The sequence below is a fragment of the Myripristis murdjan genome, chromosome 10, assembly GCF_902150065.1.
Source record: "Myripristis murdjan chromosome 10, fMyrMur1.1, whole genome shotgun sequence".
Taxonomy (NCBI): Eukaryota; Metazoa; Chordata; class Actinopteri; order Holocentriformes; family Holocentridae; genus Myripristis; species Myripristis murdjan.
The window spans coordinates 15492520-15506979 of record NC_043989.1 but is presented as its reverse complement, the minus strand read 5'-3'; the positions used below and the strand labels follow the sequence as shown (position 1 = coordinate 15506979).

The 14460-nt window shown below is 44.4% G+C and overlaps 3 protein-coding genes across 3 annotated transcripts in view; 1 reads left to right on the top strand and 2 right to left on the bottom strand.

Annotated features, from left to right (window-relative positions):
* tenm1 (teneurin transmembrane protein 1) overlaps positions 1-4576 on the top strand; it is a 147839-nt gene extending 143263 nt beyond the window's left edge. The window contains exons 35-38 of the mRNA XM_030062473.1: positions 184-485; positions 1117-1823; positions 2644-2786; positions 2992-4576. Of these exons, the coding sequence (XP_029918333.1) occupies positions 184-485; positions 1117-1823; positions 2644-2786; positions 2992-3747 (1908 nt within the window). The 3' untranslated portion in view covers positions 3748-4576. The remainder of the gene's footprint in view (positions 1-183; positions 486-1116; positions 1824-2643; positions 2787-2991) is intronic.
* Positions 4577-5636: 1060 nt separating this feature from the next.
* On the bottom strand, positions 5637-9410 carry LOC115366052 (SH2 domain-containing protein 1A-like). Its single transcript, XM_030061265.1, has 3 exons — positions 8978-9410; positions 8508-8571; positions 5637-6434 (listed from the first exon to the last, which is right to left on the bottom strand). The coding sequence occupies exons 1-3, from the start codon at positions 9112-9114 to the stop codon at positions 6153-6155; spliced, it is 483 nt and encodes a 160-aa protein (XP_029917125.1). The 5' UTR covers positions 9115-9410; the 3' UTR covers positions 5637-6152.
* A 2088-nt stretch (positions 9411-11498) lies between these two features.
* Positions 11499-13909, bottom strand: LOC115366051 (type-2 angiotensin II receptor-like). The gene is made up of 2 exons (XM_030061264.1): positions 13728-13909; positions 11499-13163 (listed from the first exon to the last, which is right to left on the bottom strand). Exon 2 carries the CDS (start codon positions 13095-13097, stop codon positions 11814-11816), a length of 1284 nt encoding a protein of 427 aa, XP_029917124.1. The 5' UTR covers positions 13098-13163; positions 13728-13909; the 3' UTR covers positions 11499-11813.
* Positions 13910-14460: the final 551 nt, after the last annotated feature.

Sequence of the window (14460 nt, the reverse complement as noted above, 5' to 3'; positions counted from 1 at the left end):
AAAGTAGTCAGGGTCATTGCATAAATTATTTTAACTCGCGAGTATCCACCGATAATCTTTGCTGTGCTCAGACAAGTGCATCTTTTATCCTACATGAAGCTCTTACATCTGATTTTAGGCACAAATAAACTGTTTATTTAGGTGCTACGGCATGTGTCTAAGCCATCTTGTTTGTGTTTTCAGGTGATCACCACCCATCTGATGAAGCACACCAAGGTATTTAACTCTTATGGCCAGGTGGTGGAGGTCCAGTATGAGATCCTCAAGTCCATTGCCTACTGGATGACCATCCAGTATGACTCGGCAGGGCGCACCACCACCTGTGACATCAGGGTGGGCGTTGACAGCAACGTGACCCGCTACTCCTACGAGTATGACGCAGACAGCCAGCTGCAAAGTGCCTCGGTTAATGAGCGGCCACAGTGGCGCTACAGTTACGACCTTAACGGGAACATCAACTTGCTCAGCCACGGCACCAGTGCCAGGTTAGTCAGTGCCTATTAGCTCTAAGCCATATAGAGACCGTGTGCCATCATTAAAGCCACAATGAAATGGCATATAGGGAACCTCTTGCTTTTTTAATGTGATGGATTTCCTGTTGAAACAGGTTGCTTGGATGGAGTATTACATGGAGAGGCATTTTTTCAAAGTATAAACCGATCGGTGATCAGTTAGGGAAAGAGAGCATTTGATTTGATTTGAGGGGCATGACTGTATGAAATGTTAATATAAAATATATATTGTTAGTGGTTGAAATTTTTATTCACAGATACTGGTTCAGCATGACTAAAGTATTGAAGATACACTATTTTCCAGGATGTAGCAGTATCACATTTTGACATAAAAATACAAACTATAATAAAATGTAATAAAAAAAAAATAATAATAATAATAATTTAAATAAAAATTTGAAAATATAAAAAATCTAAATCTAGTAAAATATTTTGCATTTATTGCACAGTAGGAGAATTTATCTCTGACATGTGAGATATGAAGTCATGTTTTATTTCATTGTGGCTTTAAGTCATAGCAAGTATATTGCATGTGTTAGTATATTGCTAGTGTCCACACTTTAAACATCCTCCTGTTTCATAGCAACAATTGGTTTGATTCCAGGCTGACTCCTCTGCGCTATGACCAGCGAGACCGGATCACCCGCCTCGGAGAGCTGCAGTACAGCGTGGATGAGGACGGTTTCCTCCGCCAGAGAGCAAACGACCTTTTCGACTACAACTCCAACGGCCTGCTGACCCGTGTCTACAACCGGGTGTCTGAGCACACCGTGTGGTACCGCTACGACGGGCTGGGTCGGCGTGTCGCCACCAGGACCAGCCAAGGCCAGCAGCTCCAGTTCTTCTACGCTGATCTGTCACAGCCCACCAGGGTCAGCCACTTGTACAACCACAGCAGCAATCTGATCACCTCGCTGTACTACGACCTGCAGGGCCACCTCATCGCCATGGAGCTGAGCAGCGGTGAGGAGTACTATGTGGCTTGCGACAGCGTAGGGACCCCGAGGGCGGTTTTCTCCAGCAGGGGGCGACTGGTCAAAGAGATTCTCTACACCCCCTACGGAGAGGTCTACCAGGACACCAACCCTGACTTCCAGCTGGTCATCGGTTTCCACGGAGGCTTGTATGATCCGCTCACTCGACTGGTCCACCTGGGAAGACGGGATTATGACACACTAGCTGGCCGTTGGACCTCGCCTAATCACGAGCTGTGGGGGGAGCTTAGTAAGGAACCAAGGCCTTTTAACTTGTACGCCTTCAAGAATAACTGCCCCGTTGGGAGAGTGGAGGAAGTGACACAGTTTACCACAGGTGAGCTACATGCGTGTTAGCACACACACATACACACACACACACACACACACAGAGACACTCACACAAACTGATTCTCTTATCAACTCTTGGACCCACACCTAGCTGTCTTGTTACCCACAGCGAGGCAAGTGGGTTTCTCACTCACAGACACTCACTCCAACACCTACACGGAAAACTATCTCCTACAGAACAAGTGAAAGGTGAAAGAGTCTCTGTGTGGCTGTGCGAGAAAATGTGACAGAATGTGCCAGCTATAGAAAGGACAGCCGCGTCTCTGATCGTCTTGTTTTTACACAGACTGCTGTGTTTGGTTTGCTCTGTCTGTCAGGAACATACTGTTTTCCCCGAGAGGCAAAATAGAAACTCAAGCGATGGAAAGAGATAGAATAGAGAGAGAGAGAGAAAAAAAACAGGAGGATGAATAGTGGATGTTGGTGTGGGCGTCTGTCCTTACAGTTAATGGAACATTCATTTGGCCTGTCACATTTTCCTGCAGGCGGATTGTTTATTACAAAAGGAAAATCTGTTTGTCAAGGCAACACCGGGCTATCCATCTCCGACATGTATTATCCGCATAAATTGTGTGATTTCCAGTTAAAAAGAGTTGTTTCCGTGGCTTTATGACATTTTGTTCGCTGTACAGTATGCACATTCTTAACTCCGCATTATATGCACATTTTAACTTTCTGCCCGTCTGTTGGATTTCTCTTTTTCTGTGTGTGTGTGTGTGTGTGTGTGTGTGTGCTCTTCACGTGCACATATATATCCCTGCTTTCCTATGTATCTTTGGACCTGTGTGGGCTCCGTGTGTGTTCAGACATCGGTAGCTGGCTGCAGCTCTTTGGCTTCCAGCTTCACAACGTTGTTCCAGGCTTCCCTAAGCCGGAGGTTGGCAGCATGGAGCAGACATACGAGTTGATGAAGACCCAGACCAAGACACAGGACTGGGATTCCAGCAAGGTAGGCTGTCTGTCAGCACCCTGTACACCATTACATATCACAGTCAGGGCACAGGCAGTGACTGATCTTAATGGCACAATCACAGATGAGCCTTCGACTGCAGATGATCAGATTTCATGAGTAGTGCATTCTAGCCCCAGAATTATTAAAATCTAACAGTAATATTTGCCCTCAGCTCAGTTTTTATTTAAATGTCTTCCCTCAGGTGGTCTTGGGAATACAGTGTGAGCTGCAGAGACAGCTGAGGAATTTCATCTCCCTGGAGAGGTTACCTCTGGTCTCTGAGCCTGTTGGCTCCACATGCCACCGACCGTCACGCCCGCCTCCCTTTGGCTCCCGACCCTCCCTCCTCGGCCCCAGCATCCGATTTGCTGTCTCCCATGGGCGTGTCAGTGTTGAGGTCATCGGCGTGGCCAGCGAGGACAGCCGACGCGTCGCAGCCATTTTGAATGGTGCCATCCACTTGAGTGGGTTGAGTTTCACTGTGCACAGCTGTGACACCCATCACTTCCTCCAGTCTCGGCCAATCGAGGAGGACCTTGCCCTGGGACTTGGAGTCGGGGGGCGTGTCCTGGAGAGCGGGGTCAACGTGAGCGTGTCTCAGATGAGCGCCACAGTTAACGGCAGGACTCGACGATTTGCTGATATTACCCTCCAACAGGGGTCGCTGTGTCTGTGTGTGCGCTACGGTGGGAGCGAGGAGGAGGAGAGAGCGAGGGTGAGGGAGGAGGCGCGGAGGAGAGCGGTGGATGGGGCCTGGGAGAAGGAGAGGAAGAGGGTGGAAGAAGGGGACGGAGGAAGCAGGGTGTGGAGTGAGGCAGAGAAGCAGCAGCTGCTGTCTGGAGGACGGGTTCAGGGTTACGATGGCTACTACTCCCTGCCCATAGAGCAGCAGCCAGAGCTGTCCGACTGCCCCTCCAACATCCACTTCATGACACTGAGCGAGGTGGGGGGCAGGTAACAGAGACACACATGAAGCCCCCCACCCCCACCAAAGACTGCCTGTTTCTACTCTACTCTGATTTGTTCTACTGTTTCTATACTGTATCAAAAAAAGAAGATGACGACAAAGAAGAACAAGAACAAGAAGAGAGATTGGGGGAAAAAATGATTTCCAAATGCCTTTAATTGTGACAAAATGATGGTATTTTATTATTATCGTCCAGTTTCTCCAATTTCTAACAGTGGCACAAGCAGTGTGGTTTGGCTGTGGCTTTGCTTTTTGTATCCAGACTTGCCTGAGACTGACCGACTGACTGACTGACTGACTGACTGACTGACTGACTGTTGTTGCTCTCTCGACACTGTTCATCATATTGGACTTTCTGTTCAACTTCAGTGAACTGTAGAAATGAAGACAGTAGGATTGCCAGTGAATAATCCTTGTCCTGATATGAACTCAGATCAAGATCTCTCTGGTTGCCATTTGAGTTACTACATGGTTTACCTCGGATATACTATCGTTTACATATTGTGTAAGAGAGGCCTTGTCGACTCTGACACTCCCCTTTAGAGAAGGAAACCTCTGTTTTCTGCCTCTGGTGTGCTCCAACAGTAGTTTGTATGAGTGTGTATACTAAGATCAAGAATGTACATAGCCAGTGCTTTCACACTGAAAAAAGTGCTCAACTGGACATTCTGTTGTTCATAAGTAAGTGTCAGTATTGTTAATCAATAGAAAAACAATAACATTTTTGCAAAGAATTATACATGGCTATAGTAAATATTCTCGCTGAAAAATCTGACTTTATTGGGTTACAGTGCTGATTAAAGTTATTATGTGTGAATTACTGAATTGCTCTTTGGGATTTCATAGGCATTGTTGCTTATTATTTCTCTCTCGGCCTCTAGTGCTCTCTCTCTCTCTCTCTCTCTCTCTCTCTCACTCGCTGTCTCTTGCACTATTTCTCTCTGTCTCTGTGCCTTCCTCCCTCTGCTGCACACATTTGTGGTTGCACTCTTTGTTCTTGTTTCTGGGAGTTTGTAACTTTCAAATCTGTGCTGTCATTATCATCCATCATTATGGCTCAAGCTGAGATATGCATGAGAAACCTGTGTCTGTGAGAAGAGAGGAAGAAGAAGAAAAAGAAGAAGAAGAAGAAGAGGGAGAGAAAAAACAGAGGAAGGGAAAAAGAAATGTGACAGCTGAGGCTCAGTGAGTGGGTGGTGAGTGCAGAAGGGGCAGGACCTGGAGTTGGCTGTGCTGTTCTCTACAGCTTGTCTCCTCTCATTAGGAAATGCCAATCAGACTACAGTACATGTGAACCACTTCCAAGCCTGTCCCCCAAAAAGTTTTAAAAGAAAGTAAGATTTTTTTTAATTTCGCAACCACTAATCCACCTCCCTGTCCGTCTGCCTCTCCCCGATGCACCACCCGCCACCCTCCCTCCGTCACTCCACCATCTGCCTGTCATTAATTGTTTGTGTTTCTCTCCTGGGCTGTGGATGACAGAGCAGTGCTATGCATATGTTCTGACTGTGAGCAGGTGATATACGTTCCTGACTAGCACTTTGCTCATCGTCTGCGATGCACCTTCCCTTTCTAAACCATATGCTCGGCTAGATGTTGTCCAACATCATCTCCGTGGTGAAAAGATGGAGGGTCTGGTTGCTAGGAGACAGCCGCACTGAAGAACAGTCTGTGCTGAATGGATGCTCTCCCTCTCTCTCTTTCTCTCCCCCCTCTCATTCTCTTTGTGTCTCTCTCCCTTGCCATTTCTGTGTGGAGCCAGTAATGTCAATCAGTTGAATGACAGATTTTCTCCCCTGTCTGGCAGTCAGCATTCTCTCCATGGAAATCAGTATTTCAATATGTCAAATTGAGTTTTTGTTCCACGTTATATGTCAGATAGAGGCTGGTGTGTATGGCTGTGTATGTGTGACCTCATTTAAAGAGTTTATTTCAACCAATATCATTTATTTTCTTTGCCATTCACATAGCTGAATTGTATTACGAAACCAGAGCACAATATTTGTTGTCAACTTATGTATGCAGTAATGGATATTAATGTTTCTGCAGCTGAATATTTTACACACTCTCAAAGGTTATGGGGTATTTTATCTGCTGCATATATATATATAAAAAAAAAGTGGGGGAAATTATACTGAATCAGTGCTAGAACCTAAATGACTGTACAGAATTTAACAAACAGGATGTAATTAATTAGACTGTTTCCATAAAGTACCCAAAAAAATAGAAGAATTAATCATTTACTTTAAGCACACACAGCATGCAAAATGAAATAGATTATGCAAATGACAATATCTTCGCATCACTCCCGTTTCACAGTATTTTACATAGACAGTAATTTGCCCAGACTACAGATTGGAAACTGGTTTTGTAACATTCGAGCCTAAAGCTTGTTTCTAACCAGGAGCGTGCCGCATCTCTTTCTTGTTCCTGTTTTTCTGTCCCTGAGCGGCTGGCTTTTGCTGCTGCTGCTGTTGCTGTTGGAGGTAAGGGTTGGGGCTGCTCTGTGTTGGTGACAGGCTATTACAGGGTGTCTGTGCCTCTGTGTGTGCTTGCGCCCGGCTCTGAGCAGTGACAGGGTAGAGCAGAGGCATAGCAATTCCTTGGTCAGGCTGCTGGAAGGCTGCTATCAAGTTCTTGATTTTCCGGAAATATCGTTTCTGCACACCAGGAACGGTCTGAAAAAGAGAGGCAGAGGAGAATTTCAGCCACTCCATCTCCATCTCCACATCAAACCCTGTAGAGAAATGAAGAGGACAGGACAGGCGCTCTGTCTGGGCCCACCCTGAAATGAGCTCTCACAGCTTCACCTCACAAAGACATCAGATACATTAAAGTACAGACAGAAACACACATCACACGTGACAATGTCTTTGGCTGCATTTTCAGTAGTTTTGCAAAGGCTTTCAGTGCAATGGTTAAGAAAATGACATCATGTGTTGAAGGTATATCTGAGACTTTAACATGCTGGACCACCGTGTTGCAGTCCTGTTAAAATATGTTTAAAAAAATGGAGCAGGTGTGTGAGGATGTTAGATACCACATCTGATGTCATTGCCGCTTCAGAAACTATTATGCATACGGGAGTGCATTGTGCAGTGAGCTTGACAGACTCAATCAAGTCAATCGAGTCAAAAAGACTGTCATTTTCATATACCTCATTTATAGCTTTGATCTAAGCTGTTAAAGCTTGTACTGAAGACAGAAAAATAACATATCAGTGGATATTTATGCATCGAGCATGAAAAAATTATTTATAAATTTGCCATCATGAATTAATCTATAATTGTTGCAAAAAATAGACATAGAGGAGAAATATACTATGAGGATTTCGAGATATCTTAATTAACAAAGGGCCTTAAATTCACTTAACTGTTCAAAAATCAGTTTGCTAGATCTCCATTATAGTTCTGTCTCACATGTTAAATTAGGCCAACATAACTTGAGGTCCCAAATTTCAGCTCAAAAACTATTCATCCCCATGTTTTGTTTTGTTTTGTTTTGTTTTGTTTTTTCACATTTTGTATCTTGACAAAAATCATTTATTATTGGATTACAGTATGTGTGACATCTCAAGCAAATTGCCCCATTATCCTTAACATGGAAAGAAAAAAATGCCAGATTTGTCATTGAATAAAACTGAAATAATCTAATTTTCCCAAAAAAAGTATTAGCTGAGGTTTCAATAAAATAAATAATATTAAACAAATTATGTCGTTTAAAATTTAGAATTAATCTTCAAGTTGTTACAAAAATTGTTTCTTGTGAGAGGAGACAGAGAGAGAGGGAGAGAGAGAGAGATTCCACTTTGCAAGAACACTAGAGCACTCAGGAATTTTTGTAATTATTGCTTTTGATTTATAATTTAATATCTCTAAAATACAGAGGGCCGAGTACTTGAAAAATTGCTATTTTTGTCAACTAAGCGCTAAAAGAAACAATTTCTGTTTTCATTTTGTGCTATCAATCACTGTGAGGGTAGGTGTCAGGTTTTTCAGATGTTGAAAATCTTGATTGAGATTGAAACTTTTCAAATGCCTTTTTAAATTATTCAATCAAATGAAGGGAGCACTTTCCATAGCAATGCACTTTGGAAATTGTCTACTTCCCAAGCCCATAGTCTGGCCATAAGTGTTACCTCTGTTTCCCAGAATATTTCATTAAAGTGACTGATATTGCACATGAATAATGTAACCTGTTATTGAGCTTGTAAGGAAATTCATGTAATTCAGGTCTTTCCTCTCTCTATTCTGTTGATGCTGTCAGTAAAAATGAGCTGAGGTGAAATGTAGTTACAACAGCATCTAGCTTAGTTGTCAGACATAGACTTCTGCCTTCTGATGTCTCTATACATCCACATCTCTGGGTGTTTGCCAACCCTCACAGCTCAATTACATATCCCATCAGAAATGCTGTCAAATGCAATTCTATGTTTCCCATCTCTGGTGTATATATTAATGCTGATGCTGTGGCGTGCTCATCTTAAATTTGAGGGGAGAACTATCTCTGAGTGTGTTATTGCTGAAGGAAAGCAATGCACCCATTTCTCACCGCTGTCAATCCTCAAAAAATACTGTGTGCATCAAATTTCTAGCTTGCAGAATTACTTTTGCACTAAAACAACCTCCGTAACCAATACATAGGGTGCATGCAAAAGCCAAAACGGATGTGCAGCCTACAACTGTTTGTTTTGTTGGTAAAGTGGTGAGAGAGAACACAGATGGAAGAGTAAGATAGGAAAAAAGTCTCACTTCTGCTGCCCAAGAGCCTCCGCTGTCCAGGTGGAGTCTGTAGGTGTACACATATCCTTTGCACCTGCACACATCACAGAGAGAGAGAGAGAGAGATGAGGGGACGGAGGGGTGCAGACACATGGTGATCCTTGTCAGGAACCATTTTGCTGAAATGAAACGTTTGACCCTAAAATCATCATCACTGCTCCTCTGGGACTGATGTTCATTTCACACTCAATAACATAAGAACAGAATGGGAGTTTTTGTTTGGTATTAATGGTGATTGGGTTTGTTTGTGCCTTTGTGTTTGCAGCGTTTACATGGGGGGAAAAAATAGAGGAAAAAGAAGAAAACAAGTCTGAGAGAAGATCAGTAATAGGCAGAGTAATAGAAAATGATTGCATGTTGGAGGGGGTGAGGCGCAAGTAATGGCCTGATCAAATTGCACTAACGGGGAGATGCTCTGCACGCTGCGGCTTCATACTCACAGCACACACAGGCAGTAGACGCCGGGCACGCTGTCGCTGTTGCGGACCAGATAGCAGCCGTCCCGGCCGTCCTGGGTCAGCCGCCTCTCTCCCTCCGCCTTGCCGATGGGTCCGTGGTACACAGGCAGGTTCTCCATCACAGCTCTCCAAAGGCTGGACTTCACTCCACTCTGCTCTGCTTTGTTATTCTTTCCCCACTGCCAGCCCCCCCGCCTCCGTCTCCTTCAACTTGCAGGAGAGTCTTTGGCCTTTTGCTGTGTGTGCGCTCTAGTCCGGGAGCACAGGTAAGGCAGCTGTCCAGTCTCACTTGATATTGGTGCCAGCTATTTCAATTTTGCTGTCAGGAGGCTGAGCGGCTGGCAAGTGAGCTTTCCGATTTTCTATCTTCCCCTGAGTGATAGCAGAGCTCTCTAACCTCTAACCTTTATAGCTCAATGCGAACTCTTCCTCTCGCCGCCTCTTTCTCCCCCACCCTTCCCCCCTCTCTCACGCACACACACACTTGTACAAGGCAGTTTTGTGCATTTCTCAGGAAATGATTGAATTTTTTTTTTTTTTTTTTTTTTTTTTTGTATATGATTTTTTTTTCTGACAGGAAACCACTTCAAATATTCTAACTGAACATTTCCACAACGACAGAAAGCGCATGAGAGGGATTAAAAAAAGGCAACACCGCCCTTTTCACAAAGGGGGGAAAAATCTGCTTATGTTGTAAATTCCACTGTTTCCAGCTTAATCATCTCGAGGCCACAGTTTGCTTTCTTCTTAATTACAAGTCTGTTTTTTTTCCGCCATATTTTCCATGAACACAGATCTGTCGTGTATTGCTCTAAATACGAAAACATGACTCTACTTTTCTCAAATTCATGATAAAGAAAAAAATCAAAGCAAATGTATTTAGAATTTATTAAGAACTATTTGATAGTGTTACTTTAAAAAAACTGTTTTGTTAGAACTTAACATTTATTAGTGTTGCAGTTGAAATGCAAGCAAGTAAGCAAGGTTTGTTTCTGCTGTTGAGTTGTTGCAATGAGAGCAGTGTTGTCTGGCTCCCTGCTCACATTTTCTCAGCACACGAACACGCCGAACAGCACATGTTCACAGTCACATCTCACTGATCCGTCTTCTAATAGACGTATGCCAAGGACACTCACCTGATTTGTCGAATAGTGAGAAATAATTAACGAGGCAGACAGCTTGAGCACAAGACAGCAAACTCATACTGCATGTCTGTCCTGTCTTTGGTAATTTCTGAAAACATTCTGGGATGTCAGGCTTTGGTTGTTCAGTGTCTTTGCTGCAATTAAATGCTATTTACCCATTTTTTCATCTCACAGAGCACTTTGTATGGCCTATTAAAATTCAACGACCTCTCATATTGAGATACAATTGAATGCCTCTCAGTCACACCATGGCTGTTAAGTACATGGAGTCCTTCAGACAGCCTCAAGCCCCTGTGACCCACAGCCCTTGACTACGCACAAGGTCGATCCTGTCTATGATTGCGCCATTCTCAAATCACAAAATATTTATTGTGCTTGCAGCTTGTTTAATGCAGCATTCGTAGGGGAAACAGTTTTTATGCATTCAGAATTGTACATGAGTCATCAGTCTGTGTCGGAGCCATCTCTCCCTCGGCACTGAAAGATCATGAGCACTGGGAGCTTGGGGCTCTGTCTGGGTAAGCAGCCAGTGGAAGTCAACTCGCTGCATCTACAGCACTCCAGCGCCACCCAGCGTCCGAAATATGTGTAGAATAATGCAATGTTCTGAGAGTTAAGGTGGCTTAGATGCCATAAATACTGGTTTAGTATTCAGGATTTAACTGAATGTGGGCAGCAGTACTTCATCCTTTAGGCTGGCTCTTTACAGTAGAACTAACTTAGTCGCAGAATGCAATTCAGACTCTTACTGTTGCTATGTCAACGAACACCCATCCAGAATAATAGAAACTCAATTGCTGATTTTCATTAGATGATATCACTGTATCAGCTTCAGGCTTAAACAAAAACCTGTTCAGCAGTATCTGTTCAGCCTTCTGGTGTATAATGACCCCATGTCTTACAGCCAGAGCAAGAGATACTCCATTGGCTCTCAGTGCACAGAAAGGCAGGCCAGGGTCAATGCAGAATGCAGTAGATCCATATTGGACACAGATAGCAGACAGAGATACATCATTGATTAGCTGGCGACTCCCTCAACCAGTACAAGTGGCTGGATTGGAATGCATTATAAGGACATTAGTATGAGATTATGATATCTGGCCTTGATATGCACAGTATGCATGTGAAGGGGTATGGAGAGGCAGGGGACTAAGTGTCCATCTGCTGGCCAACAGTGGGTCTATTTCTGGGGCTTTCAGCTGTAAGTGGGGGGAAATTCTCATACACAGCTGTGGGATTGTGAGATTGAGTAATGAACATAAAAAATGTTAACTGAAAAAATGTTAACTGTCATGAAAACGGTGCATATCTAAAAGCTGATTGGAATCAACTGAAATAGCTCATGTTTATATTTATTTTATTTCTCATTCAATCACAGATGTACAAACTGCAATAGAACTGGAGCGATATTCATTGTCCTATAGCCAGACTTTACACAAAGATATATTTTTTTAAAAGTTACATCATTACGATCATAATATTTCAAAGAAACAACATATTTGTGGCCCGGTGTGCTGTGCAGGAATTTGACCAAGTCAGTCATTTATAACACCTCAGTCTCACACAGCCATGGTTATTAGCCTTCAGCAGTCACTTAAAGCTGGGATCATTCTTTGGCAGTATTAAGTCAATGGAGAGAAACTGGAGTGGAGGTTTTCTTTTTCTGTAGCCTCCTAAGCAGTTCCAGAGGCCTCCACAATTGCCAAGTCCTTCAGGTCACTGAGTTTCCGGGAGAAGGAGCTGAGCCTGGTGCTGAAGGAGCCTCTCTTCTGGTGGTGCGCCTCACCACGGGCCTTCAGACATGCACACAGACCCTTGCAGAGGTCCCCCAGGCGGCCCCGGAAGTGGTTCCCAATGAAGCAGTAGAGCACAGGGTTGATGGCTGAGTTGGAAAAGCCCAAGCAGAGGGTGAGAGGTGTGAGAGTGGAAATGGCCCACTCTACCCAACAGCCGTCGATCCAGTGCTCGCTCTTCAGCACATCCAAGAAGGTCACACAGTAGAAGGGGAACCAACACAGGAAGAAGGCCAGGACCACAGCAGCTACCGTCCACAGCACTCTTTCCAGCCCGCGGCCCTGCAGGGGTCTTCCCCCACTGGAGCTGGGGTTCACACAGGGGGTAGGGGGTCTTTCTGGTTTGCTACAGCTCTCCTGGGACTCCACTGATTTACTGCCTGGGAAAGAGTGTAGGTTTGAGGGCTCCAAGGGCTTGTGCATTCCTCCCATTTCTGTAGTGGTCAGCAGATGTCTGCCTATCACCCAGTAGCAAGAGGAGATGACAAGCAGAGGCAGCAAGAAGCCTAAAATGATCTTCATCAAGGCTAGGGCCAGAAACCACTCATGACTGGGATAGTGAATCACACAGGCCTCCACCCCAAGCTCCGATATATAGTGGGTGTCCCTTAGAGCCAGAGTGGGTGCTGTGCATGCACATGCCAGCACCCACACCAGAGCACATGTGAGCCTTGCATTTCTGGGGTCCCGTGCACTTTGGGAGCGGAGCGGATGCACAATGGCCAGGTAGCGGTCCATGCTCATGCATGTGATGAAGTAGATAGATGCATAGACATTGAAGTGGAGGAGTCCTCCACAGATTTTACAGGCCAGCCGACCAAAGGGCCAGTGATAGCCTGTTGAGTAGTACACAGCCCACATTGGGAGAGAAAGCAGGAACAGCAGGTCAGACACGCACAGGTTCAGCATGAAAGTGTTAGCTACTGTTCTCCTCGCTCCACTGCCATGGGCCAACACAAAAACAGCCAGGGCATTGGCCACGGTGCCCAGGACAGATATTATGCTGTAGAGGGAGGGGATAAGGGTCGCCTGCGGTAGATTAGGCCAGTCAGGGCAGAGGGGAGCAGAGGGCGACATGGAGGTGTTCAGGTAGCCCGGGAGCTCTGTGGGGAAATGAGGTGAGGAAGAGGTGTTGAAGAGAGATAGCTCATTTGGGATGGCCATAATGAAGCTTTGCAGGTCTCTTCGTCAAACGACCCGACTTTACTCCTTTCCGTTTTCCAAGGTCAGCTGCAAATAGACAGGAGAGTATTGAAAACCATGCTGCCTTTTATGGATAAAACTCATACACCTCATAGGGGAGCTATCCCTCTTAACTCTTTGGCTCAAGTTGTCACTGACTTTGCCTCTTGGTAAAAAATCCCAGCAAAATAAATTACGCCATTCAAGGTTGGGCAGCAATGTAATGATTCACATGTGGTGTGATTGCAGCATGTTTGCTGGATTGCTTAGAAATTTATCTAAAGGGAAAACAATGTACTTTGTGAGATTGTTGGCAAAAACAACATTTGAAATGGATTCACAGTATGAACAATAAGATAAAAACAAAATTGAAGCTTGGTATGTGAAAGAATGTCTGCTTATCTTGCATCACATTACATGTCTGTGCTTGTGTTACCTCTTAGATTCTATTACTGATCACAATTTCAAACAGGTAGTCAGTAACCTATGACAAATTACATTTAAACATTAACAAATCTAGTTATAAATGATTCAGATTAGTGACAGAAATAATAAAGATAAAGGGATATGTCACCAAATAAAATGTAAAATAAAGCAAAACAATCGTTTTACCTTTAAGTGAGTGAGCTCCTAATCCAAAGAATCAAGCGATTTTCAGTGCTTCATTTGGCTAAGGTCCGTGCCCTGATGATTTCAGTTCTCTTCAACTCCTGTAAGAGACCTCTCAGTGGCTCAGCACCCTACACCATGTCCTCCCTCTGCGTTTGTGTGTGTGTATGTGTGTGTGTGGAGGAAACAGAGGCTACAGGCACCAAGAAGCCAGATGGGGTTGGGATCTTATAGCCCCCAAGAGTCTCTTGATGATTGCACAATAGAGAAGTTGCTTACACGTCACATCTTCATCATTACTATGGGGGCTGGACTGTACCTGGACACAAGCCAAGCTGTAGAGAGAAAAAGAGAGAGGAACTTGCTCTGTCTCACTCTGCCTCTCAGTTTCTCTCTCTCTCTCACACACACCCACACCCACGCACACACTCATTACAAACGCTCCAGTATCAACCACAAAAGGGCAAAACCAAGTAAATCAAGTCAAGATGTGAAAGACTATCTCTCCAGGGTTAGATTAATCGCTATTTCCTAATAAGAGCTGTGAACAAGATACCTGACCGTGGTGAATGGGACACCAGTCTGTTTACAGTGTCAAACTAGAGGCCCTAAACTGTCCCCAGCAAGGTCTCTGACCTAACGAACAGAGACTATGTGTTAATTAGCAGAACTTCTTAGTTTGTTGTGAATGTGTCATATTCTTTCTGCCAGCGGTCAGATAAGCCATGGGAAATAT

Coding starts and splice junctions, on each gene's coding strand:
- LOC115366052 (XM_030061265.1), bottom strand. CDS start 9,114: ATGGAGAACCTGCCTGTGTACCACGGACCCATCGGCAAGGCGGAGGGA. Junction 8,572..8,977: donor GTCTACTGCCTGTGTGTGCT/GTGAGTATGAAG, acceptor TGATGTGTGCAG/GTGCAAAGGATATGTGTACA. Junction 6,435..8,507: donor GAGGCTCTTGGGCAGCAGAA/GTGAGACTTTTT, acceptor TCTCTTTTTCAG/ACCGTTCCTGGTGTGCAGAA.
- LOC115366051 (XM_030061264.1), bottom strand. CDS start 13,097: ATGGCCATCCCAAATGAGCTATCTCTCTTCAACACCTCTTCCTCACCT.